General features: G+C 40.9%; 2 protein-coding genes across 5 annotated transcripts in view; both read left to right on the forward strand.

Moving 5' to 3' along the window:
• Nucleotides 1-552: 552 nt before the first annotated feature.
• immt (inner membrane protein, mitochondrial (mitofilin)) lies at nucleotides 553-19438 on the forward strand. Its single transcript, XM_017423141.3, has 14 exons — nucleotides 553-733; nucleotides 3579-3646; nucleotides 3735-3921; nucleotides 4357-4489; nucleotides 4778-4870; nucleotides 7734-7868; nucleotides 8198-8331; nucleotides 11575-11678; nucleotides 13145-13280; nucleotides 15153-15282; nucleotides 15674-15897; nucleotides 15980-16111; nucleotides 16857-16986; nucleotides 18574-19438. Exons 1-14 carry the CDS (start codon nucleotides 692-694, stop codon nucleotides 19179-19181), a joined length of 2256 nt encoding a protein of 751 aa, XP_017278630.1. The 5' UTR covers nucleotides 553-691; the 3' UTR covers nucleotides 19182-19438.
• A 1089-nt stretch (nucleotides 19439-20527) lies between these two features.
• ccdc142 (coiled-coil domain containing 142) overlaps nucleotides 20528-26899 on the forward strand; it is a 23125-nt gene continuing 16753 nt past the window's right edge. The window contains exons 1-3 of one of the 4 annotated variants that reach the window (XM_017423127.2): nucleotides 20528-20674; nucleotides 22332-22482; nucleotides 24737-24943. In XM_017423127.2, coding sequence (XP_017278616.1) covers nucleotides 22468-22482; nucleotides 24737-24943 — 222 coding nt within the window. In that variant the 5' untranslated portion in view covers nucleotides 20528-20674; nucleotides 22332-22467. Of the gene's footprint in view, nucleotides 20675-22009; nucleotides 22120-22162; nucleotides 22258-22331; nucleotides 22483-24736; nucleotides 24944-26899 lie in introns of those variants that run through there. The other 3 variants (XM_025007396.1, XM_025007394.1, XM_025007395.2) reach the window with 3 other exon arrangements.

Below are 26899 nucleotides of genomic sequence, written 5' to 3' on the forward strand. Positions count from 1 at the left end.
AACATGGTGAGAAACCTTCAATCTTTTTTTGTTTTCTAGGACAAACGGTATAAAAATAAAAACAGATCATCATGCAAGACAATACAAAAACAGAAAAAACAAAACAAAAACTAAGCATTCAAAAGGGAATTAAATTAAATGTATTTATAATGTACAACCATTACTTGTTTGACTTTGCTGGCACAGATGCAGTTCTCTTGAGTTTTGGTGCATTTGTATTTGTGGACTAATAACTTATCTAAAATGATCAGGACATTTAATAGAAAATCTCTTTTTCCCTCCACATTATTCCTCAAAATACGGAAGACTTTTTAGCTGTTGGAGGTAGAGGGAAACTGATTTATTGCCTTATTAAAGTAGACTGACTCAGACTCAATACGAACATATTTTATTCTGAAGGACAAAAATATTAGAGCTTACTGAAGAGCTCCACTCACCTTCATTCCCTTTGAATTGATGGTTATTGTTTACATGTCAAATTTCACCGAACAGAGTGGATGTTTGACCGGCAGGTGGCGCCAAAGCCCCAAAGGGCGGTTTTAAACCGGAAGTGAAGCCTGCAGACTAAAGAAGAAGCTGTCAGACTGGAGCGAGAAGCTAAGAGCAGTTCAAGTGTGGCTGTGCGGCTTGATTTAGGTCGGGTTTGAGAACAAAACGGAACCAATCGTAACAATAATAACAAGTGAGGAGCATGTTTAGAATCTGTCTGCGAGGAGCTCGGTCCACAGCCCGGGTAAGACTCTTCTGCCGCCGTGTGTCATTCAGTGACCCGCAGCTTTAGCTCAAGGTTCCGCGGGTCGTTAACGGGAAACATTAAATGTCCCGAGTAGAACTGAGGTCTGAGAGGTCACAACTAACCTCTCTTTGAGTGGGAGATAACAGTGACTTGACCAAAACAAGTCAGGCCTAAATACCACCTCACTGTGAGTTAAATGCATTATCGCCCGCCGCCTTCCATCCCACAGTTTTAGACTCGGATCATGTTGTGATGAAGACTGACGGAGTTGTAGCCGTTTGAAAATAACGTTCTGTGACCTCATGAGATATCGCGAGATGTCCCGGTCAGAGTGTGTTGGGGATGACTCTCAGGTACCACCACATCAAGGTTCAGCTCGACATCTGTAAAACTGAATGAGTTTTTGTGTTTCCTAAGGTCACTTATCTAGGGCGGCCATCTTGAGCCAGGTCGACTCAAGAAGTTATCCAAGTGTAGATGCACATCTAATGATTGCATCCTGAGAGTTTCCTTTAAATCTGTCCACTGGTTCATGAAATATTTTGTTAACAGACAGACAAACACAGAGAGACAAAACCATTGTCACTGGTCCAACCCTGGAGCGGAGAGGATATGAATCTCAGACTTAGAGGAGGTTCTGATGAAGAGGAGCAGCAGTTTAAAGCTCCGCCTCCTTTCCAGCTGTGGAAACAATGACACACACACACACACACACACACACACTGAAACCACTAGCCGAAGGCTGCTGGATGGTTCCTGCCAGGCTCATTATTTGTTTATCGCCTGCCACCGAAAGGAGAAGGAAAGCGTTAATGTTTTTGCCTGTGTGTGTTTGTCTGTTAGCAAAATATCTCATATCTCATAAACCACTGGGCATTTTTTTATTAAAACTCTCAGAAAGTAATTCTTGGGTGAACACCTACACCATCTTCAAGCTTTGAACAAAATGACTACAACTCATGTCTTATCATAAGATAATTTTTGATCAAACCTCTGGCATGAAAGGTGGCGGGTGATATGCATTCCTTCAAGGAATGTTTAGTCTTTAATGTTTTCTTATGACAACGTAGATCTACTTTAGTCCCTTTTGGTTTCTTCCATACCTCTGCCTCTTCTCACTTATGTTTAGTTCTTTATATTGACATGTTGGGAACATGCTGATATGTTTTCTTACTCTTCAGAAACAGTTTGAAATGCAGATGTCATTATTTTTGACCAACAGTCATACCATTGTGCTTTGGAAAAAAGGCAAATTCATGTTTAATGGTTGAAATGACTTCACCTTTATGCAGGTGGAAACTGTCATTCAGGACATAATTCAACCCTAACTCCAGAAAAGTTGGAGCGTTGTGTTAATGTAAATTAAAAATTGAATGTATTGATTTGCAAATCTTGTAACCCCATATTTTATTCACATTGGAGCATAGTAAACATGGCAAATGTTTAAACTAAGAAATTGTACCATTTTTAGAAAACAAGATCAATTTGAATTTTATCAGAGCAACACATCTCCAAACAGTTGTTCCAGAGGCAACAAAAGGCTGTAAATATAAGTGGTTCAAATAGGAAACAGCTGGAGGAGCATTTTACAACTAATGAGGTTAACTGACAGCAAACAGGTCAAGAAGAGGACTGGATGAGAACAGAGCAGTTTGGAGAGGCTGAATTGGTCAGAAGTAAAGATGGGCAGAGGGTCACCAGTCTGCAAAAATCCATCTTAAAATAGTGGAACAATTTCAGAATAATGTTCCTCAGTAGAAAATTAGGAAGCCTTTGAATTTCCCATCAGCTACAGTTCATAATATCATGAAAAGATTAGAAAAATCTGGAGAAATCTCTGAGGTCAAAGGTCAAGGCTGAAAGATGTGTGATCTTTGATCCCTCAGGGGCCACTGTATTAAGAACAGGTCTGGTTCTGTTCTGGACATCACTGCATGGACTGAGGAACAAATGACTGTCTGTAAACGCAGGTCACTGTGCCATCCACTGATGCTGCTTAAAGCTCTATCAGGGAAAGAAACAGCCAGATGTGAACACCATCCAGAAACACTGCTTCTTCTCTGAGCCAGAGGGGCATCCAGCCTGTTATCAGCTCACAGTTCAAAAGCCTGCCTCTCTGATGGTATGGGGGTGCATTAGTGCCTCTGGGGCGGTTTACACATCTGGAAAGGCTCCATCAATGTAGAAAAGTGTTACATGTTTTAGAACAACATGTGGTCCCATCCAGCAAAGAAGAGCCAGGACTGTCGAGCAGCTAGAATCCTCCATCAGAGCAGAATGGGACAAGAATCCCTCTAAAACCTCCAGCAGCTCCTCTCCTCAGGTCCTGGATGTTTACAGACTGATGTTAGAAGAAGAGGAGATGTTTCACAGAGGGAAACATGGACCTGGAACAGCTTTCAAGAGATGTGTTGCTGCTATACAATCTAGAAATGTTAGAATTGCTTAGTTTAAACATCTGAGATGTTTACTATGTTCCGTTGGAATAAAATATGGGTTTATAAGATTTACAAATCATTGCATTCTGGTTGAGTTTTTACATTTTGCACATTTACAAACTGAATTAAAGGCAACTGGGCAAACAGATTTATTGTCAATAGTTAAGGGTTTAGTTAAATGGAAAAGTTGTATTAATTTGATGCGATTGTCTTCATCTTTAATTTGAACTTTATTTTAGTTTTATGATCTGAGCGAGAGAGCCAGAGAAAAACATGTTTCACAGCATTTCATGTTCACTGTACGTAATGCCAAATAAAGCTGCTGTTGTTTCCTGCAGTAATGTTGGAGCTCGTTGGGCTCTGGTGAATAATGTTTCCCTTTCTTCTTTTTTTCTGTCCTTTAGAGGAACTGTGGGAGAAGCCCTTTGACTAACCTGCAGCTCCACAGGCACTACACAACAGGACAGAGCAGGTAACAGACTCCGATTTCAGAGCACGTATCACACCTCAGTCTACACATCACAACTCACTTCTTCCTGTCCTGCCCTCCTCCATCACAGCGGTGCTTCCAAAGTGGTCGCTGCTGGCTTGCTGACAGTAAGTGGTGGCATTGGAGGCACGGTACTTTATGCCAAATGGGACCCCAAGTTCCGAGCTGCCGTGGAGAAGAATGTGCCGTATTCAGACTGGCTGTTCGGCCTGGCTCTGGGACCTCCTCAAGAAGCTGATCTTCCTTTCAGAAAACAGGTCAGAACATGAGGTGGTGAATAAAAAGATCTCATCTCTCAACATATCTCTGCATACAGTAGAACTGAAAAAAAGTCTTAATAAGAAAAACAACCATCCTAAGGTTCTGAAATGGAGATTAACCTTTAACCTTTCAGCATGGCAGTGACATCAAGCGTCCTGCTAAATAAACACTCAGGTGGTTGAAGAGGACTCCTTTGAATGTCTTGAAATTGTTCAGTCAGAGTTCAGACCTCAAGTTGGCTGAGAATCTAAATATTTTTGGAAACTACCAGAACCAGGTGAGCTGGAGGAGTTCATTAAAGGGACTCAAATGGTAGAAACTCTACAAAAATCCCAGCTTTGAGGTAACAAAACAGGACAGTGTTGTTAAAGACGCTCAAGGATGAAATGTGAACGGTTGGTGAGCACTTCTGACGGCTGTGTGTGTTTCAGGTGGAGTCCAGCCAGCCTCCGTCTATGATGGAGAAACACATGAAAACGTCCAAAGCAAAGCCAGAGAGGAGACTGAAGGAAGCAGCAGAGAGTCCGGCTTCAGTACCAGCACAGTCTGCACAGAGCATTCAGGGTGAGTCCCAGGGTGAGCAGGACAAATGATGTTAGTGATATCTGAAGTACAGATAGGAGTGTGATTTGATTATATGGCACAGCAGCTTGCCATACATCATACAACATCGGTAAGCAAACAGGCGGAGTTGAGCCGGCACATGACAGCATTTGCTCAGATTATTACTGCATGGTTGTGTGCATCAGCCTCAGCTTACTGGCAACATTTGCTCCATGTAAAACTGACAGAGGGTCTATAAAACCTGCAGCCCGCCAACAAACGGCCTGTTCTGTATCTGTGTCCTAACAGAAGCTTCGGCAGAGGCAACTCAGATCATCTCAGCTATCAGTGAGGTTCCATCGGTTCCTGCTCCATGTGACACGGAGGCAGCAGCAGGAACAGGTCAGCTCTCCACCACTCAACCCTCATTACCACCTGACGCCAACAGGGCAATGTCTGTGTGTGTCTGTTAACTAAATAGCTAATGAACCACTTAACAGTTTTTAATGTAACTTTTAAATCGTAATCCTTCGGTGTACGTCTACAACTGATTAGGTTTTGGGGGTGACGCACAATTTTTTTTTACATGTATAAATTTTTTAAAATAAAACAGAGCATCATTAGATGAAAAATAATTATACCTGTCTTGCAGTGATACAGGAGGTAGTTGTTTGACTTCCCAGGATGCATCGTAAAGCCAGAGAAAACATGAAAACAGTAACTTTTACTGAGGAAAACCCCTTTATGTCAGCATACAGACAATAAAACAGCATCGCTGTAAAACCACTGGGAAACAGGAAATACAGTGGTGTGAAAAAGTGTTTGCCCCCTTCCACATTTCCTGTTTTTTTGCATGTTTGTCACACTTAAGTGTTTCGGAACATCAAACCAATTTAAATAATAGTCAAGGACAACACAAGTAAACACAAAATGCAATTTGTAAATGAAGGCGTTTATTATTAAAGGAGAAAAAAAATCCAAACCATCATGGCCCTGTGTGAAAAAGTGATTGCCCCCCTTGTTAAAATATACTATAACTGTGGTTTTTAACACCTGAGTTCAATTTCTCTAGCCACACCCAGGCCTGATTATTGCCACACCTGTTGTCAATCAAGACATCACTTAAATAGGAGCTGCCTGACACAGTAAAGTCCACCAAAAGATCCTTAAAAGCTACACATCATGCCGAGATCCAAAGAAATTCAGGAACAATTGAGAAAGAAAGTAATTAAGATCTATCATTCTGGAAAGGGTTATAAAGCCATTTCCAAAGCTTTGGGAATCCAGCGAACCACAGTGAGAGCCATTATCCACAAATGGCGAAGACATGGAACAGTGGTGAACCTTCCCAGGAGTGGCCGCCCGCCCAAAATTACCCCAAGAGCGCAGCGACGACTCATCCAAGAGGTCACAAAAGACCCCACAACAACGTCCAAAGAACTGCAGGCCTCACTTGCCTCAGTTAAGGTCAGTGTTCATGACTCCACCATCAGAAAAAGACTGGGCAAAAATGGCCTGCATGGCAGAGTTCCAAGAAGAAAACCACTGCTGAGCAAAAAGAACATTAAAGCTCGTCTCAATTTTTCCAAAACACATCTTGATGATCCCCAAGACTTTTGGGAAAACATTCTGTGGACCGATGAGACAAAAGTGGAACTCTTTGGAAGGTGTGTGTCCCATTACATCTGGCGTAAAAGGAACACTGCATTTCAGAAAAAGAACATTATACCAACAGTAAAATATGGTGGTGGCAGTGTGATGGTCTGGGGCTGTTTTGCTGCGTCAGGACCTGGAAGACTTGCTGTGATAAATGGAACTATGAATTCTGCTGTCTACCAAAAGATCCTGAAGGAGAATGTCCGACCATCTGTTCGTGAACTCAAGCTGAAACGAACTTGGGTTCTGCAGCAGGACAATGATCCTAAACACACCAGCAAGTCCACCACTGAATGGCTGAAGAAAAACAAAATGAAGACTTTGGAGTGGCCTAGCCAAAGTCCTGACCTGAATCCTATTGAGATGTTGTGGTATGACCTTAAAAAGGCCGTTCATGCTCGAAAACCCTCTAATGTAACTGAATTAGAACAATTCTGCAAAGATGAGTGGGCCAAAATTCCTCCAGAACGCTGTAAAAGACTCATTGCAAGTTATCGCAAACGCTTGGTTGCAGTTGTTGCTGCTAAGGGTGGCCCAACCAGTTATTAGGTTTAGGGGGCAATCACTTTTTCACATAGGGCCATGATGGTTTGGATTTTTTTTCTCCTTTAATAATAAACGCCTTCATTTACAAATTGCATTTTGTGTTTACTTGTGTTGTCCTTGACTATTGTTTAAATTGGTTTGATGTTCCGAAACACTTAAGTGTGACAAACATGCAAAAAAACAGGAAATGAGGAAGGGGGCAAACACTTTTTCACACCACTGTATGTCAATGCTTTGACATCAAAAATGAACTGAGAAAAAATGAAATGAAAAACACTTGATGTGGTCGTAGCTGAGAGTCATCCACAACACATACTCCGAGTGTGACATGTCACCATATCACATTCTTTTCAAAGTTTGACCTGAACAGTTGCATATCTGTCATTTCTCAACACGAGATGATCTTAGACTAAAACTTTGACATGCATTCCTTTAAGGACTGCTAGGCCATTAGTTTAAAATAAACTACTTTTCCAGTGGAGACTCCTCCCCTCCTGTCTTTGGTTCCCCGAGGGGAGGAGTCACTCTGACCAGTCAGTGGTGTTTTCAGGCCACGGTTCTAGAAAAAGTGTTGATTCTTTGATGCTCCTTCCATCAGAGAACCAAATGTCTCTGTGAGGGATGGAGCTGTTCTTTAGAGGAACAAGGCTGGATTAAAAAGTTCTGAGGCCCCTATATGGCCCAGAGGTCGGAGGTTCCCCTCTCCTGGTTTAGCATATAGATTTTACTCCAGGTTGGTTGACTAATGGCTGTTATTTAAGTCAATATTTAGTTAGCTGGTATATGCTAACCCCCCTTTGGGAGTTAGCATTGGGAAAAAAGATTTATATAAAATGCAATCAATTTTGACGTTAAGGTTCTGATAATTATAAGAAAACATTTGGCTCTTTTGCTGAGCGCAGGTTTGTTCCATAGATATTGATGGTCTGCTGGCTGTAGCACCTACCAAGATGGCTGCAGGAACTCTCCCTTCAGCTGCACATACTCTGCTGTGGTTGGCCATTCCAGTGCAGCTCTGTTTCAGTGTATCACATTTCTACGTCACTGTGTGTGTTTTCCACAGAGGACTGTCAGCAGTGCCATGAGCATCCTGACCCAGAATCAGCTGCGGCAGCACAACCAATGAAAGAGCGTCCGGTAGAAGAAGTAGCAGCTCGCCTGGCCCAACAAGACCAGAAAGAAAGTGACATTCTGGCGTGTAAGGTTACCACACACAAAATGAAGATACAGAAACAATCTTCACAGGCTTTTTACATAGAAGTACAACCAAGACTTTCTTGTTTCTATTAATGATTAAAATGTATCTACTGAATCCAAGTCTTAATATCCAGTTCATGTGTTGTATGTGTCTTGATACACTGCAAATGAGCCTTTTCATTTAGGAAACATGAGCAGCAAAAGCCCTTCTTCACAAAGTGATACAGTCTGAGTTTAGATCTTAACACAAGCAGATTCAGTGCAGCACAGTGCTCATTTTGTACAGTCAGATTTAGTTTCAGCCTCTAAGCTTGTGCGTTTGTTCTGCAGCTGTATCAGCCAGTCTCGAGGACTCCCTGGCGAGCTCAGCTCAGGCTACGCTGCAGGCCATCGGAGCTCAGGAGGCGGCGCTGCAGGCCATCAGCCAGCACACACACAAACTGAAGGAGGCCATGGAGGCAGAGGTGCTGACTGCTGCTCTATCATAACCAATGCCATCTCACAATAGCAATATAACAGCGATGTGACGCATTCAGAACAGTGAGGGGAAAATAATGTCGGCTGGTGAGAGGATATTGGCTTCAGTTGATGATTTAGTGCCTAAAAGGTGAGCTGCTGGTTTGGCTACAAGAGGACAGAGCTCCAACAAGAAGAATGATGGGAAAATGTTAGCACTAAAGTAGGACTGCTCAGATATACAAACAGTAATAATCAGTTTTTTAATCAATATTATAATCAGGGTTATTGAAAAAGATTATTAACTGAGTCTGAAACATTGCATTTATTGCACTTCATGAAAGTAAATCGCTTTGAACATGAATTTTCTTCGAGAACAATGAACATGAAGTATTTATTTAATTATAGGCTACTGGGTAGAATAATAAACACAATGAAATAAAATCAGCAATATGGTTCACTTCCAATATATTGTAGGGCTCTATGAAATCAGTTTCTTTTCCAAAGATTAAGCTTCAGCTCATTCAGGAGGCAAGACAGGAAGAGAGCACGGGCATAAAGTGGAAAATGGCAAATTATTGATTTGGCGGTTATACTGTTTGGAGCAAAAATCAAAAGTACAAATAATGCTAAAGGTAGAAACACAACAAGCTTGTTTGACCATCCGAAGCCAAATACTGCAGAGTGCAGTGAGCTACATATGAAGATATTAAGTAAGAAGGAACCTAAAAACAGAAAAAAGTCTGGAAAAGTGATCATTTTTTTACACTCTGTTCCCTATTGCCATTTTTAAAAGATAAAATCCATATTTCTAGGAAATGCTTGGTTAAGAACATTTTAGACATTGATTGTATGTAAAAAAAAAAAGAAAAGAACATTTTTCATGTTTTTTCATTTACCACATCAAGTTTAAGGTTTTTGCCCATCATTGTCTTGGTTTTATGAGTGAGAATCCATAGTTGCTACAAATGCCAACAGGTTTCTCGACTAGCTGCGCCACAGCTGTTAAATTAGATGCTGTCTTCTGACAGAGTCTGCAGTTCAGTCCACAGTCCCTCCATACGTTGGTGTGTATTTAGATAAGACCGTGAACTCCAGCTTTCCTTCTGTGATGCCATTTTTCTTGTTATATGTTTGTCCAACTGCAGCTCATTGATCATACTTTACTTATACACTGTGGAGCTTTTCAGTGATAAGGTAGAGCAGATAAAAGTCATTCACAGCTTTTTCCATTGTATTATAAATCAGAGCACAGGTTTCCCAACCAAACGTTTTCTATTAAAGACTCAAAAAAAGAAAAGTTTGACACTTGAGTAGAGAAAAGTATGGAAATGGAAAATGTATAGGAAATGCACGGTCAGATGAAAGCAGGTGAATCATTGGGTTTTAGTGTTGTTTTACATCTGGTGTGTTGGGAGCAGAGCGTTTGGAGTACAGCAGGTGATCTGTGCAGGAAGAGGCTGTCCACTTCAGGCAGTGTTCGGATTTCAGTCAGAAAGAAACTCCACTAGTTACTAATTCTCCTCCCAGTGATATCCCAGGTAGAAATACCAGGCTGAACCAGCAATAACACATGCTTATATCCACTGCCGAAACATTTTAATTGACATTTGATTGTCAAAAAAACCCAAATTAACCCTTTTGCTCTCATCTGAAGTCAGTCAGTCAATGCAGCATATTTAGGTGTTGATCTAATTCAATCTATGGGTTTGTTTTCTGATCATGTGTATGTAGAGTGGACTGTAAACATTTTTGTATTTTGTCTGGATTTGCTAAAAAGTTCAGTTAACACTTAATATTCAAGTTAATTCATTAGTATCTTTGTTTTGTTGGAGAATATTGAATTACTTCATTATTTGCTGGTGCTGGCGAGCAGGTTCTGAGCTAACCCTGAGTCATGAGTTAACTGTGTGTCAGAAGCACAACCTGATCCTGTCCTCTCATCCTGTTCTCAACAATGCTCCAGACATTGAAACGTTTACTGTAAAAAAGGTTCCAAGATTTAAAATAAACCTCAGATTGTCAAATCTCACCATTATCTTAAGTCAGGGAGGGTCTCGTATTTAGGTGTTGATTAAATGTTGGAGTTTTAATTCTTAAATTTAATCACAAACAATGTTTATTCAAGGAGCCATTTTAAATGTAATCATTCAGTCTGAAGAAGGCGATAGTCTGATTTCTGAAGGGATGTTCTGTGGAATTACTGTATTTTTCGCACTATAGGACGCACTGTCAAGGAATGGTCTATTTTTATCTTTTGTCATATATAAAGTACACCGGACTATAAGGTGCATCGTCGTGCACCTCCAAATTCTTGTAACTTTTAGCGGATTTCGGTGCTCTAGTGGAGCTGGTGCTCCTGCATCAGCATTTATATGATCCTTCTATGAGCGATCACAAAGATAATCAAACGGTTCAAAACTCACGGGAGGATGCTGCACTGACGTAAGCATCAAGTATAAACACCTCCACCGCTCGCTCAGGTCCACGTGGAGCCCTGCTACCATAACTGAGCCTTAATGCTGCAAGCGGTGCAGCTTTGTAGGTTACCAAAGTCGTACTAAAACATTATGACTTCTTACATATATAAGGTGCTCCGGATTATAAGCTGCACTGTTGTTTTTTGAGAAAATTGAAAGCTTTTAAGGGCGCCTTATAGTCCGGAAAATACAGTATCAATAATTAGTACCTTTTCGGTCTTCATTTAGGCTAGGCTAATGGTTAATCAAATTAGGACCTGTTTTTTTTTTTATATATAATTTTTCAGGCTTATAAAACAACATACTGGTGTGAAAGAACGCTACATCAGCTAATGTTTCTGGCTGTTTCCTCAACAAACAACTGTCCGTGTGTGTGAACGTGTGTGTGGACCACAGACTGTGTTTGTGTCCTGGTGCTGCTGGATGTATCGGTCCACCTGATCAGCACGTCAGCTCAGTCCAGTTCACTCGGCTCTTCTGTGACTGCTGCATTCAGCACCATCAGGACTCCGACGCTAACACAGTCTGGGCTCCACACACACACACACACATCACTGTAGTAACACAGATGTTGTTCGGTTAATAAAACAGCAAGAAGCTAAACAGTTTTATTTGTCAGACTGCATGTAAATATAAAAGATAATGAGAATGGATATCTAACCTGAGGTTTGTTGGCAGCATACTACAAGGCAGTAGGCAGGAATTTGCACCAGAGTTAAGTTAAGTTAAAATGAATTGGTGTTAAAAATGTACTTGTTTGATTAAATCCAGGCTCCATTTGAAGAGAAGTCAGCCCAGTGGAAGGATCTAGAAGTTGCTCTCGCAGATAGAACCACCGCTGTGAAAGATGCCAGAGCTGCTCTTCTGAAAGCCAAGTAACACACACACACACACTCATTCAATGTGAAAATAATTTTAGTTTTAATCACTGGTTGTTAGATGAACTAATTCAGATTATTTTATTATTGATCTTCAAATCACTTCTTTGCTGTTTGAGTTTTTCTTACTTTTTGTTTCTTTGTGAACATTTACTAATTATCAGGATTTCTGTATTATTTCTCCTTACACGTGGTCTGATCTGAAGTCTTAGTTTGAAACACAGCAGAGGAATATTAGAAAAGCTGCCTGCAGGTGTTAGGAGAGGCTCTGCGTGTTTTCAGAATAAGGAAGCCAGAGAAAGTATTTTCACACAAAGTGCAGTCTGAATTACATTACTGAACAAATAGTAAAACTGACAAAACAAATGCTTTAGCTAAAATGAGCAAAAACAGTAGCTAAAATTTGCCACAAGGACTAAAAATAAAACGGCGTTAAACCTACAAATGTTCAAATAAGCAAAACAGCAGCTTAAATGAACAAACTTATCTAAAAGCTAAAAGTAGCATAAGAAGACAAAAACAGATTTCATAGAAAATGATGTTTTTGAAGGGACTGAAGAGATCTGTGTTTTTCTTTGGGGAGTTTTATTTATATTAAGTTGAAGCCATAATAGCTGTTAAAATTAAGAACAACCACTAAATACACATCATTCATGAGCAAATGTCTGCAGCATGCTTTGTAATAAATGAGCAAAATCATCAGTCACGCTTTGTTGCCAACGATTACCAGTCGTTTGTTTACATTCAAACACTAACGAGCGCCCATCGGACGGTCTTAAATATTAAGTCTTGAGTCTGTGACGTGACATGAATAGATTATCCCGGGGTGGGTCTTCTCCCACCTCGGTCAGAAGCTTGACGACCCGGTCCTCTTCTTCAGGGCTGTCGGAGCGGGAACCGAGTGTTTACAAGTGAGTGGCGTCATACGCAAATGAGCTGCGCCGGGAGAGTTTTCATGACGGATCGCCGATTTTAATTGTAAACAAAGGCGAGGAATATTTGCCGTTTTTACAAAAACCCTGATGCGTTTCAGTTGCGTTAACCCCCAAACAATCATTTAATAATGTAGAAAACGTGTTGGAAGCATAAAAATTCAATCAAAAGCATTGAAACGTTGTGTATTTTGACAGCTAAAATGGCTTTAAATATTTTGAAAAGTATAAAAGCAGAAATCCCAGTACTTTTCTGCTGAATGAGCGGATCAGTCAGGCCAATTCCTGTGAATATGTACACGTTTTCACCCGTTTGGTATTTGTTGCCATCCACCTGGAACTTAAATGTGTTTTAATTTGATTATATGATATAATATATGGTGGGGCCTGCTCAGAATATGTTGATTTGTCAAGTTAAATGGAGAGAAACGTGGACTGTTTTAGCCCACTGTACTGTATCCAGTGAGGAGAAGGCTGGTCCACATACACTCTCTGAAACTGTCTTTCTGTGTCTTTATGGACTTGTTGCAGTGAAGTTTTGGACGGTTTGAAGTCGGTGATTGACAGGTCTAAAGGTCTGAAGATTATCGCAGCACGTCCTCTGATTTTAGCAGCAGAGGAGAATCTCCATAAAATGGTGGTGGACTTGGATAAAGTGGTCTCTAAGGTAAGGCCCCTGTTCTATTAAATGTTCTTTGCTGATGATATCGCTCTCTGGGAATTATTTTCTTTATTCTTGGTGTTAGTTTTTAAGATATCGCTGAACCACAGCTGTGGTAGAAAACCTGATTCAGAGTTGTTCTGGAGAGTCACCTCATGAATGAGTTTCAGTCAGCAGTCCTCTCAGACTCCAACTCAAACTAGAAATAATACAGCTGAGCTTGGTTTTCTTTTAAATGTAGGTTTCTGATTATTAGTGTTTGCCATCTGTCCCGTCCTGTTGCTGAAACGTATGAAACTTCATTAAAATGTTCTGGGTTTTAAAGATTCAATCCAAATCTATTTATAGATAATTAATATTACAGGTAAGTGTTTGAAGCTACAGTTTATATCAGCTGGAAAGCAGTCCTCCTGCCTTCACTCAGGTTATTTTTCACTTTAACTCGGGGAACTTTTGGCTCTCTGGTCAGAAACCCTTCTGTATCTCTTCCACATGCTCCCTGTTCATGTCCTGAAATCAGCATTTGCCATGTTTGACAGTAGCGCTCCTCAATTATGGGAAAAAAATCTAAATTATTTTGGCCAATATTATATTCACAATTGAAAACAAAGATTCTCTGAGTTTAGAGAAGTTACATTTTTTATACTTAAGAACAGTGAATTACTTTGAAGATAAGATTTTCTTTGACACCTTCCGCTTTAACTTTCCCTTAAAATAACTGATGACGTATTTATTTAAATGTAGACTACTGGATAAAATAAACAGAAAGAAAACAAATCAGCATTATAATGTACGTCTAGTATATTGTAGAATCTTAGGAAGTCAGATATTTCTTCCAAATTTCATTTTTATTTTCTAAATTCCATGTTTTAAGATGTTACCTCAGTTTTCCCACCTAAAGGCATCTTATCATATGGTGGCTCAGCTTATTTTCCTCTGGGAGCACAGAGCACAGAGATCAACAGCTACAGACCTCCAAACTTCAGATTAGCTCAAGAACAGAGCAGAGAGATCTTCATGGAATGGTCTTGTTTGGTGGCTGCCAGAAGAATGGTTCTTGTCTGACTGGATTGTGCCAAGTGTAAAGTTTAGTGGAGGGAGGACCATGATGTGGGGTTGTTCTTCAGGAGTTGAGCTCGGCCGCTTATTTCCAGTGAAAGAATTGCTTAATGCTTCAGCATTTTGAACAATTTTATACTCCCAACTTTGTGGGAACAGTTTGGGGATGGCCCCTTCCTGTTCCAACATGACTGCACACCAGGGCACAAAGCAAGGTCCATAAAGACATGGATGAGGGAGTTTGGTGTGGAAGGATTTGACTGACCTGCAGAGAGTCCTGACCTCACCTTGTGACCTCAATCTCATCTGGTCTCGTGAGATGAATGTCTCGTTACGTCCCTACTTAGAACTGAGTTGGATTTATTGTTTGGACTTGTTTTCCTTTGTACGGTGCCCTTAGATGATCTTTGTTGTATATTGGAGCTATAGAAATATTCCGAATTGAATGAAAGTCAAGAGTTGTGTGACCCACGACCAATAAGAAACAATGCTCATCAGAGTGTAACAGCAGCTCAAAGAAAAAACAAACAAAAAGGTTTGCCTTACAAACATAACCCTACAAAATACAGAAGGGGATAAAAGCCATCACTGCTCGGTCTGCCCCGGCAAGAACATCTAAACAAAGACTGGAAAACAAAAAGGCACTGGAGGGTACATTTATTGTAGAAGTCTCTGAGTGACACAGCATTTTGGGGAAACTACTTTGATGGACCTTTGAAAACTGGAGCACAAAGGAAGACCTGACAGACTGTGCAGCTCCCTGGTCCACAGTCAGAAGTTACATCTGCTCCCTGCCTCCCTGCCTCCCTGCCTCCATAGGTGCAGTCAGCCGAATCCGAAGCAAAGGTCGTCTCCCAGTACAGCGAACTGGTTAACGAGGCCAAGCAGCAGTTCCAGAGAGAAGTGAGTAGCCTTACTCCAGAGATCCAGGCCAACTGGAAAAGCCTCAGTAAGTACGCACACACATACACGCACTGGTTTGATTAGACCTTTGACTTCCTGCACATTAAGTGGCAGCAGGCTGCCCCAGTTTCTAACGCTAACCTGAGGTGTTACAGTTGATGGAAGCTGTGATTAAAAAGGTTTCAATCTGGAGGTTTCAGAAGGCTTCTTTCAAATGGAAAAAGAGAAATTCTTTTCATTCTGCAGAGATCCACGTGTCTTGTAGAAAGTGCATCATCCTGTCATTTTGTCCCCCACTGAAAGTAAAGCATCGTGTGAACCCGGCTTCACACACAAATAACTGTCTGATGCAACTAGATATAAAACTGGCAAACATTTGGCATGCTCTTCATCTAAATGTGAAAACTAAACTAAAATGGTCTGTGTTTTTCTGCAAGCTGGTAAACTGTCAGCGGATGACCTGAATGCCCTGATCGCCCACGCACACCGACGCATTGACCAGTTGAACCGAGAGCTGGCTGAGCAGCGGGTCAGGGAGCAGATCCATATCGACACAGCACTGGAGCAGCAGAAACTGGAGGACCAGAAGGTTCTGGAGAAATCTGTAAATACGGCTCTGCTGCACGTCAGAGAGGAGGCCAGGCTGGAGCAGGAGAGGAAGGTCTGTACGCTGTTAGCAGCCGTGTGCCGCCGTACTGCCTGCTACAAACCTGCTACTCACCTGCTCCTAAATGTGTTTGTAGGTTACCGAGTTAAGGGAAGTGATGGAGGCTGAGATGAGAACTCAGCTTCGCCGTCAGGCAGCCGCTCACACAGACCACGTTCGAGATGTTCTTAAAGTCCAGGAGCAGGAGTTGAAAGCTGACGCTGAACAGGTCTACACACACACACACTATACACATTTAGCATTGATTGGTTAGTGGTATTATTTCTGTTGTGGACCAGGTTTTAGAATGTGATGACATCACAGAGTGGAGTAAAGTTATAAATCTAAATGGTTTTATTCGTTGATGACATGTAGGTCCAAAATTTAACTTTGTGATTGTTCAGATCTTTTGAATTGGGGTTCTGAACAGTTAGTATCTTACCGGTTGTAGATGGCTCTTAGAATGACCTCATTATGACAGGACTGATGAGCTAATGGTTAGTCTGAGGGAGGCCAAGACCAAAGTGGATCACTGTTGTCTTAAAACGGCTCCAATCTCTAAAATGTAATAGTGTTTTATGCTAATTGTATTTATTAATTGTCTACATTGATTGCAGTTTTACATATTTAAGGGTTAAGAGGTGTGGATTAATTAGAAAAAAACATTTAAACACGCTGCAACACAGCATATTTGAGTCTGAATACTTTTTTAGGCTGCTTTATAAAGAATGTTCTAGAAACCTAAAAATAATGAAGCACAATTTGTACAGAAATGACCAAACAGCAAAAAGTCTGCAGCCTATAAGGACTGAGACGTGTCTGTGTAAATAAGCTTTTAATTTGTCTTTGTTTTAATTTGGTTAATATATATATACTTAAACATTTTTCCGTTTGGGATTAGTTGAAATTTTCAAACCATTCCTGCTGCTTGTAGTTTTTATATCTGTCCTAGTTCCCGTTCTGATTGTTTTCAGGTCCTGAGCAGTAAGATGCTGGAACAGGAGACACGATACCGCCAGCTGACCCAGGAACAGCTGGATAACTTCACTCTGGATATGAATGCTGCCTATGCAAGGCTTAAAGGGATAGAGGAGGCTATAGACAGTAAGAGGCACTCAGAAAACCATCCATCCATCTGGTTTAAGAACATTACATTTACAATAAGACTAACAGAGGGCTTAGGGTACACCTGGACAGGTCGCCAGTCCATCACAGGGCCAACGCAGAGACAAATAAATATACACACTTTCACTCCTGAGGTCCCTTCAGGATTACTAATGAACCCAACAGGCATGTTTTTGGGCTTGGGGAGGAAACCGGAGCGCCTGGAGAAAACCCACACATGCAAAGTCCACACAGAAAATTCCAAGCTAAGACCCCCCCTCACACTTAATGACAACCTCACTACACTCTTGCCACACCAGTGTGTGTGTGTGTGTGTTGTGGGCCTCAGGTGGTGGATTAACTGCCACCGTGCTCCACCCTCCACAGCCTATCATGCTCCATCACATATAATGTGGAGCTCACTGTGTTCTTAATATGTCCCTGAAGACCATCCATTATCTCTATGATTTTTCTTAACGTAGTATTTAAAACCTCATGAGCATGCTAACAAGTTCATAAAAGTATCTTTACATCTGTAGGCTTGTTAGACTATAGATCAGGGGTCTCCAATCCTGGTCCTCGAGGGCCACCATCCTGCATGTTTTCCTTGTTTCTCTGCTCCAACACCTGATTCAGTGTTTAAATCACCTCTTCATGTTCTGCAGAAGCCTGTTAATCAGCCATTGATTCACATCAGGTGCGTTGGAGCAGAGAAACAAGGAAAACATGCAGGATGGTGGCCCTCCAGGATCAGGGTTGCCTACCCCTGCTATAGATGTTTAGCTCAAAGCATGTTTTTCCATAAAAACCTACCTGTCCAATACCAAAACAACTCCTTAAAGAGGTACAGTAGTTCTCTAACACGTAAACACAGTGAGACAGAAACCTCAGTATGAGGGGCAGGTGTGATACGGACCTCAGTGTGAAAAAAGGCTGAATGTTTGAAGGAAAGCTTGAAGGCTCCTGTGTATGATGTACATTTTAGGACATCCTCAGGTATCAGAAAAAAACACCTCAAAGAGAAGAACTTTATTTATCTTCATTGTTAGAAAAACGAACAGAAAACAAACCAGTTTTAATTGCAATTTAGTGACAATAAGGTTGCAACTTAGCAACAGTTTTACCCCCCCTACAATTTTAAATACGTTGTGTGGAATTTCATGAAGTCTCTGGCGTCTTCAAACATTTTTTACTGCATTTGACTTTAAAGGTGTAATTAGTGATATATTTTAAAATATAATATTAAATAATCTTTTAAAAAAATGAAAAAGAGAGATTAAAAAATGTTTGAAGAAGCCCAAATCTTTATAGAATTTTATTATATAAAGAATAAAAGTAGTTTCAAAAAAAGAATATGGTTTGTTGGTTAGTAATGCATAATACAGCCAATACTTAAAGGGGGTGAACCAGGAAATTGTACCCTTTAAGTACTATGCTGTTGTACTATGCATTTCTACCATTTGTGGTCTTTGAAGTAAAGTAGCTTCATGTGTTGATGACAGAACAGGAAGTTTTGAAGCGAGCTGCTGATTAATTCCTGTTTTCTCTGGTGAACTTGCTGACGTGCTTGTCTCCGTGTGAATCCAGGCCATGTGGTGGCAGAGGAGGAGGCCCGGAGAGCTCACCAGCTGTGGCTCTCTGTAGAAGCTCTCAGCTACGCCTTAAAGACCGCCGGCGCCGATTCACCCAGCACGCCTCTGGAGGGCGCCACGCAGGCTGTGAGAGCCAGCTGCGGTGAGAACGAATTCGCCACGGCTCTGGCCTCGGCTCTGCCCGAGGAGTCGCTGCAGCGCGGCGTGTACAGCGAGGCCTCGCTCCGAGCTCGCTTCAACTCCCTGCGCTCACTCGCCCGCAGGGTCGCCCTGATAGACGAGTCCCACAACTCCCTGTACCAGTACTTCCTGTCCTACGTTCAGGCTGCGCTGCTGTTTGAGGATCAGCAGGAGGCTCCGCCCAGCCACCTAAACAGGGAGGATTTAGACGCCTTTAAGTTGCTCTCGTACGCTAGTTACTGCCTGGAGCACGGAGACCTGGAGTTGGCAGCTAAACTGGTGAACCAGTTGCAGGGCGAGGCCCGGAGGGTGGTGGAGGACTGGCTCACTGAAGCCAGACTCACTCTGGAGACCAGGCAGGTGGTCGGTCTGCTGTCTGCTTACGCCAACGCTGTGGGCCTGGGAACCACTCAGGCTCCATGAGCCTCCCCTGAGCCCACACCGGCAGGCGGAGGGGTCCAGTTCGTGGAGGAAGGCAGCTGGATGATCGTGTAGAAGCTCTTCAGTGGTGCATCCTTTTAAACCACAGATTCGTTTCAGATCACCAACATATGATTCAGTCTCTCACTTTCAGTCTATTTCCTTCATGCCAACACGTCAGGCTGACTTTATTCTGATGTTAAATTATATATAATGTACTGTTGTGAATACTGCAGAGGGTAAATAAATCATAAACAACATGTCTGTGTGTTTGTCTCCACTTCCAGGGAATTATTTAAATTGAAACGTTTCTGAAGATCTTCTGCAGAGTGTTGATGCAGTTACTGCCCAAAGTTCCTACAGCCATCAACTTTCTGATTTAAAAAAAAAACAAAAGGGAAAACTTTTTGAAAATCTAGCATTCCTCGAAGGAATGCATATCCCCAGCCATCATTTAGGAGTTTTAGTCTAAATTCATCTTATGATGAGAAATTACAGAGTTGTTGTTTTGGTTAAATTTTGAAAAAAAGATTATTCACAAATTGTTAGCACTCAGTACGTGTTGTTAATGACTCTCAGCTATTACCACACCAGATCTTTGCCTGTCCTGTGGTGGACATGTTGAACTGGATTCACTCCAGAAGGTAATCAGTTATAGACATACATCCAATGATGACTTTCTGGGAGTTTTAATAAAACCTAACTGATTGTTTATGAGATATTTTGCTAACAGACATGAACATGCACAGGCAAATCTATTATTGCCTGTGTTTCAGCAGTGAGTGGAAAGAAGAGTAAAAAGAAAAGATCAAAAGAAATGTTAAACCTGCTGCCCGTCTCATGGTCACCATGGTAACCACACACCTGTGTTTGTCACTCCCTGATTGCAGAGTCAAACAGCACACAATATATTCCTCATCCAGACACTTTTTCCTGTGTTTTTATCACCTGAAGGCAAAGCAGCGAATAAGTTTGTGCCCATGTCTGTGTTCATTTGTCTGTAGTGTTAGCAAAATATCACATAAATCACTGGGCAGATTTTAATGGAACTTGCAGAAATTTATCATTGGATGAACATCTACAACTGATTTACTTTTGAAGTCACCCTGACTCAAGATGGCCGCCGCAGCCAACTGAAATTAGGAAACACAGAAACGGCTTTAACTCAGTCAGTTTAACAGATACTGAGCTAAAATCTGGTGAGAGTGATTAACAACAGACACTCCAAGCACGAACATATCAGATGATAAATATGAGGGAATGTTTATTTCTAATTTTGTCCGCACAGCTGCCGCTCGGCCCTCCGGTCCACTAGGTGGCAGTGAGACACCGCTGAGCCCGTTCTCTGCCCGGCTTAAAGACAGGAAGAAAGCCGGGATTACCGAGCAGAGCAGTGTTTACAGGACAGGTAGATCAAATACAACACAGACAGGCAGATGAACGGCTCTGTTCCGGTCCAACATGCTCCGGAACTGGACTGGACTTTCTACAGCTGAGTAAGAACACTGTCTTATTGTAGAACCAGACCTTTAAACTGTCCGAGGTCCAAACAAGTCTGCGTCCGTCCATCAGCTGTACGGGAAGACATTAGGGGTGGACCTGGAATTTAATTGGATTTTTAATTTGATTAAGAGTAATACTTCTACAGAATACTTCAGAATAATTAACTTAAATGGGGGAAATAACTTTTAAATGATTAAAAATATATTAAAATTGAAAAGTAGTACGTGCTTATGTATCCACCCCCTGTGTCTCCACCTTCTGCAGCAGCTCCACCATCAGGTCTGTCTCCAGGGTCTTGGTCCACACACCTTTCAAAATTAGATTTAAAAAAATATCTTTAAAGCAAAACTTTTCCCCATTCAGTTTCATTGATCTGACATACTCTTGTTGAATTATTGCTTTTAATCAAATTAAAACTCCAAATAAACTCCAGGTTTTAAGGTAACAAAATAGAAAGAATATCAAGAGGAGTGAATACTTTTGCAAGGCACTGTGTGGGCCATTATTGTTCTGTCCAGATACCAGATTTGTCAAATAACATGAAATTTAAAAATTGTGCCGTCATATTAAGTCAGTCAGTGTTTAGGTGTTCATTAAGTGTTGCCATCTTAATTGTCAGATTTAATCACAAGTTGTTTATTTTTTCATTTAATCTTTCAGTTTCCTAAATATGTAGGCATAGCCATTCTAATATTAAAGAAACCTTTTATTTAGACATGAGGGATGGTTCACAAAACCTAGGAACAGGAATCAAGCCAGGGTTTTCAGGTTAGCCTGGTCTAATGTCTCCTTCAGTCACTTTCACGAAAGCAGTGAACATCTGTTACCATGGAGATGTGAAGTTAGCCTGGTCTGGAGCAGGCTTTTCACCTGGTCCTGTAAGAAGTCACCCTCATCAGATGTGTCTTTTTGTACAATTATCTAAAACACCTAATCCACGTTTTCATTTAATATTGGCTTTTTAAAAAAATATTTTTTTGCGTTAAAGTACCATCACTACATCCAGGAATATAATATAATTTAGTGAATTATCTGTATGTCTTTACTTTTTCATAATAATGCAAAGAAGAGTCATCTGAACACACCTCTTAAGTCCTTTTAAAAAACATAACCCATTTTAACTATATTTTGTGTAAAAACAAGGAGTCCCTTTTACCCAGTCACCAGTTATGCTGATGGTACCAAATGGAACCACTCCGACTGATTAGAGCAATTAAACTACAGCTATTTGTCATTATTTATCAAAACAACTAATTAACGTGTCCTCACCACGCCTACATGACTAAATGTGTTGAGTTGCTGCCATGTGATTGGGCGATTAGCTGTTTGTGGAGCAGTTGGACCTAATGAGTGTATTTTAAACACTGTGGAGACAAAACAGACACCTAACTCTGAAGTCTTACACTGAACACATCCCATCAGTCGTGTAAATCACTTGGTTAGTAATGGTGCATTTGGGAACTCCTTCACTTCTTATTGGTGTGTTCACTGACCGGCTGGGATTAGCCAGTCGACAGTGAAGCTTAAAATTGTTTGAATCTGGTCTCTGTCAGATTTTACAAGATGTGTTTGATATGTAAGTAAGCTGACCTGTTTAACATTGATGTTTTTAAATTATTGATGATGTTTGCATCTTGCTAAACCCATCAGGGGTGTCTGAGATGGCTGTTCCACGATCGCAGTGAGGATGAGGAAGAGGAGAACTTTGCCATGTCCTGGTCTTCTGCACGCCTCCAGCTTCTACAACAACCTCTTCTGACTGTGGCGTTTCAGTGGCAGGGCACACATGGGACCACCCCAGGTGAGTTACAGAGATTACACAGAAGCTGGGTTTATCGTGGAGAGGGATTTATGATACAAGACCATGAGAATCTGCCCTAAAAACTGGACCGTCCTATTACAGCATTAGAGTCAAATTTTCACAAAGAGGTAAAAGCCCAGGTCCAGATGGCTTCTCATCTGAATTCTATAAAACCTTTTGGAAGCAGATGGCCACATTCCTATTAGAGATGCTTACTGAGTCTTTGGAATGCGCCCCCAAACCTTGAAGCAGGCGTTGATCTTGTTGCTTTTGAAAAAGGGAAAAAGTCTTCAATGTTCTGGCAAAGTTACTTGGCAGGTGCCAAGACTCTGTTTAACTCTGTTATATCTTCATCAAACTGGGTTTTCTGCAATAAAACTAATCTCTAGAAAGTATTTATTGTGGTTTACAACCCCTCCACAAATGCTCTACCTGAGGCTTTAATTGACGATGCTGAAAAAATGTTTGACAGACGAGAGTGACTGGTTGTTTATTTGTTTTGTATTTTAAGAAAATGTGGATTTGGGGAAACTTTATTTCATGGGTACTATTTTTATGTACAGCCCCTCAGGCAACTTTTAGAACAAATGGCACAAACTAAATCTTTTCACTTCCAACGCTCTACAAGGCAGGGATTCCAGTAAGTCTTTTATTTGCCATTGCACTAGAGCAGGGGTGTCCAGTCCTGGTCCTGGAGGGCCACCATCCTGCATGTTTTACTTGTTTCTCTGCTCCAACACACCTGATTTGCATCAATGGGTGATTAACAGGCTTCTGCAGAACATGAAGAGGTGATTTAACCTCTGAATCAGGTGTGTTGGAGCAGAGAAACAAGGAAAACATGCAGGATAGTGGCCCTCCAGGACCAAGGTTGGACACCCCTGTACTGAAGCCTCTGTCCATTGCTTTATAGTCTCATCTTGATATATCCAGCAACAGTGTGGAGCTTAAGGTAACCCTGTCTTGTTAGCCTTGTCTGACCCGTCATGCTTCATCCCCTCTGCCCTTTCAGTCCTAGATGTATTTGATAAATTGATTTGCTGTTAACAGAGAGGCGAAAGAGAATCTGCTTGATAATCTGACATTCAAGATATCCAACTCCAGTTGTGTCTATCTTGGAGTGTACACAGCTGACACAATGATTATTCTTTATAAAAAAGATTTTTCTCTCTTTTCATACATAAACACGAGAAGGTTTTGAGTGATGGTCTTTCCTCAATCTTTCTGTGGCCACTAGAATTAAAGCTGTCAATATGAATATCTTCCCACTCTTCTTTTACATTTTTTTAATCTATCTCAATGTATTCTAGGAATACATTGAGGAAGCCACCCAGAAACCACCCAGGCTGCTCCATCAAGTCTTACAGAGGTCCAAAGCTCTGGGGGGAAATGGTACTACCTAACCTCTTAATATAAGAAATCTGAACTAGTGGGTTCAGTATGAGGAGAATGAACTCTCACATAATGGGTGGTTATGGAAGTGGAAGCTACTGATGTGGTAGCATTGAAAGCCTTACTGTTCTCTCCTCTTCACTCTCCTACTTGTGACAGTGTGACAGTGACCGCCTGTCTAAAAATCTGGGTTCAGTTTAGACACCAATTTGGCTGCAAACACTCTGTTGGAGCTCTGCTCACAGGAAATAATATTTTCCAAACCATCCTTTTTGTATAACACTTTGTCTATATAGGTTAGGTTAGATATAAAAATCTGGAGAGATCTGTATGTTGGTTCTATTTGTGTTTCTTTTCAACAGAAAGTAAATAAATTCTCTCTCCTTAAAGATAGTTTTATCAGATACCTTCAAACTCGACATGATGTCTGTAGCTCATTCCTAGATGTCTCGGGCTCTTTATTCTTTTATTTCTTCTATCTGTTTGTTAGGGGTGGGGAAGTGTTTATTCATTGCTAATTGTTGGTTTAAAATGTAAAAAGACTGTTCAAAAACAAATAAAAACATGGATGCAATAATGAGTAAGCACTGAAACTCAGATTATTAGAGCAGAACAATCTTTTATTTGTACCTCAGTGAGGACATTTCAGTGTTTCAGCAGCGAAGTGACAGACAATGGAAACTCACAGGATGCACAGTAACATTTCACACATTGAAAGAATAAAAATAAAACTATACAACTGCGACAAATATAGTGAGTAAAAAATTAATGAGATTGTTATAATCCAACTAAATTATTTAGAGGTTTTAGGCAGTTTTTGAAACCCTTCAGAATGTCTCATGTTGATGTGTGTTTTATCCAGCAGGCCTGTGTGAAGGGTCTTCTCCTCCGGCCCTCCCCCCACCTTCAGAGGCAACACGGAACTCTGTGGAGGCTCCTGGAGCAGCGCTCGTTGCTGCTCCTCACACATGAGTACACCAGGCGGCTGCGGCTGACAGCAGAGTTCCTGTCCAGACTCAAGCACCTGTGGAGGGCTCAACGGAAGGAGTCCCACTTTAGGAACAACCAGGTTCGAAACAAACTGCAGGAACATTTAAAGCAAACCTGCCCAGCAGTCTGTGTGTGCTGTGGAAATGGTGTTTATGTTACACATCTGTCTGTCTGTCTGTCTGTCTGATATTTTTTTCTATTAATGATAATCTATCAATCTATGTATATAGATCTATCTAGATAGATATTTATCTATATCTAAACCTATATAGATAGATAGATTGATACAAATATATATGATATAAATAGATAGATATCTATATCTATCTATTTATATCAATCTATATTGGCGCACTTTGTATCGTCTTGTTGCTGAAAAGTGCTATATAAATAAATTTCACTTGACATAGATAGATATAGATTTAAAAAACCATTAAACCGATAAAAATCAACAGCCATTCTTTTGAAAGCAACTTTAAATTGTAACACAATTTAAAAGAAAGAAAGCTGAGGTGGTTTCTCCCTACATCCAGTGGGTGGCGCAGGAAGAGCAGGTGCTACAATCGCTTGTAGCCACACAGGCACACCCACTAAAAAGGAAACAAACGCACCTCAGAGGAGTCTCCCACAGCTCAGTATAACACTTACATTATATTGGCTGGGACGGAAGTCCTCGTTCTGTGAGAGAGCAGAAAAGAATTCTCAAGCGAGCAGAGAGGTTTGCAAGCGGAGGTTTGATCCCTGCAGAGAGAAAGTTTTGCACGCGAGCAGAAAATCTGAGAGACCGCAGAACAAAGACATGAAATCCTGCTTTCAAACTAGGGATGCACCGATATGAAAATTTGGGCCAATATCGATATCCGATATTAATATTGTTGTTATGGCCGATAACCGATATTTACTGATATTACACCCACGCACAAAAACACTTGCATTTCTGGAACGATCAAATTTTGCACAGACTGAAAATTATGCAAATTGAATTTTTTTTAATGCTTTATTTTTCAAAAAGTGTAACTTTCAAATAAGATTGCATAGCTAACATAAAAAACAAGTAACCAGGAGTGATACTTTTTATAATTTCAATTTGTAACAAGTGTGTACAACTTAACTCCCTAAACTGACAAAACTCTTAGGAGTAAGTTTGTATCATAAATCTAAATAATGCCAACAACAGCTGGACAAGGTCAACTGATCAAACTTGGCAGTATTCATGGCAACAAGGCATTGTTAAAATGCAAAACATGTTTTAACCACAAGTCTACTCCAGTTAAACACAAATCTGTGAAAAATGCTAAATCAAAACATAAAAGTCTATCCTGACCATAGGTTCACATTTTCCCACTTGCACTGTAATTAGTAAATATTCAAGAAAGTAAATGTCCCAACACTGAAACAGTGTTTACACAAGCAGGCAAACATAAAAAATGCAAATAATTTTAAGTTCCAGCTATAAAATTGTTAAACAAAAATATTAGAACTGGGACATAACTATAACACAAAAATACATGGTAGTATTTGCACATTTTCCAACTTAAAGCTTGTGCTGAAAATTAATGTCCCCAACACTGAAACAGTGTTTCCACCTGTGGGTGACTGTGGATTACAGTCTAGGCCTCCTTCATTAGCAAAGGCAGATTTTTTTTTACAAAGAGAAGCATTTCTGCTTTTTCACACTGGATCCTGTTTCTCTTTTCATCAACGATATGTGACGCAGCAGAAAAGAGACGTTCACTGTCCACACTTGTACATGGAGCTGAAAGGTACTTGCGTGCCGCCTTGGCCAGGGCAGGAAAGTGAGCCATGTTGCTTTTCCAGTACTGCAGGGGGCTTTCATTTCTGGGGATGGGGGGCTCACTCAGATAGCCATGGACCTACAGGAAAGCAGGGAAGTGAGTCACTATGTATGTGTGACAAATTAACAGCAATCTAAACTTTGCAACATTATGTTCAACATTATCCTCTTTAAGAACTTTGTTAAACTTTTCTCTGAACAGAAGACAGCGCTAAAGGCCCAACTCCAAGAGTGCAGTGA

This window comes from Kryptolebias marmoratus, linkage group LG9, assembly GCF_001649575.2.
Source record: "Kryptolebias marmoratus isolate JLee-2015 linkage group LG9, ASM164957v2, whole genome shotgun sequence".
Classification (NCBI taxonomy): Eukaryota; Metazoa; Chordata; class Actinopteri; order Cyprinodontiformes; family Rivulidae; genus Kryptolebias; species Kryptolebias marmoratus.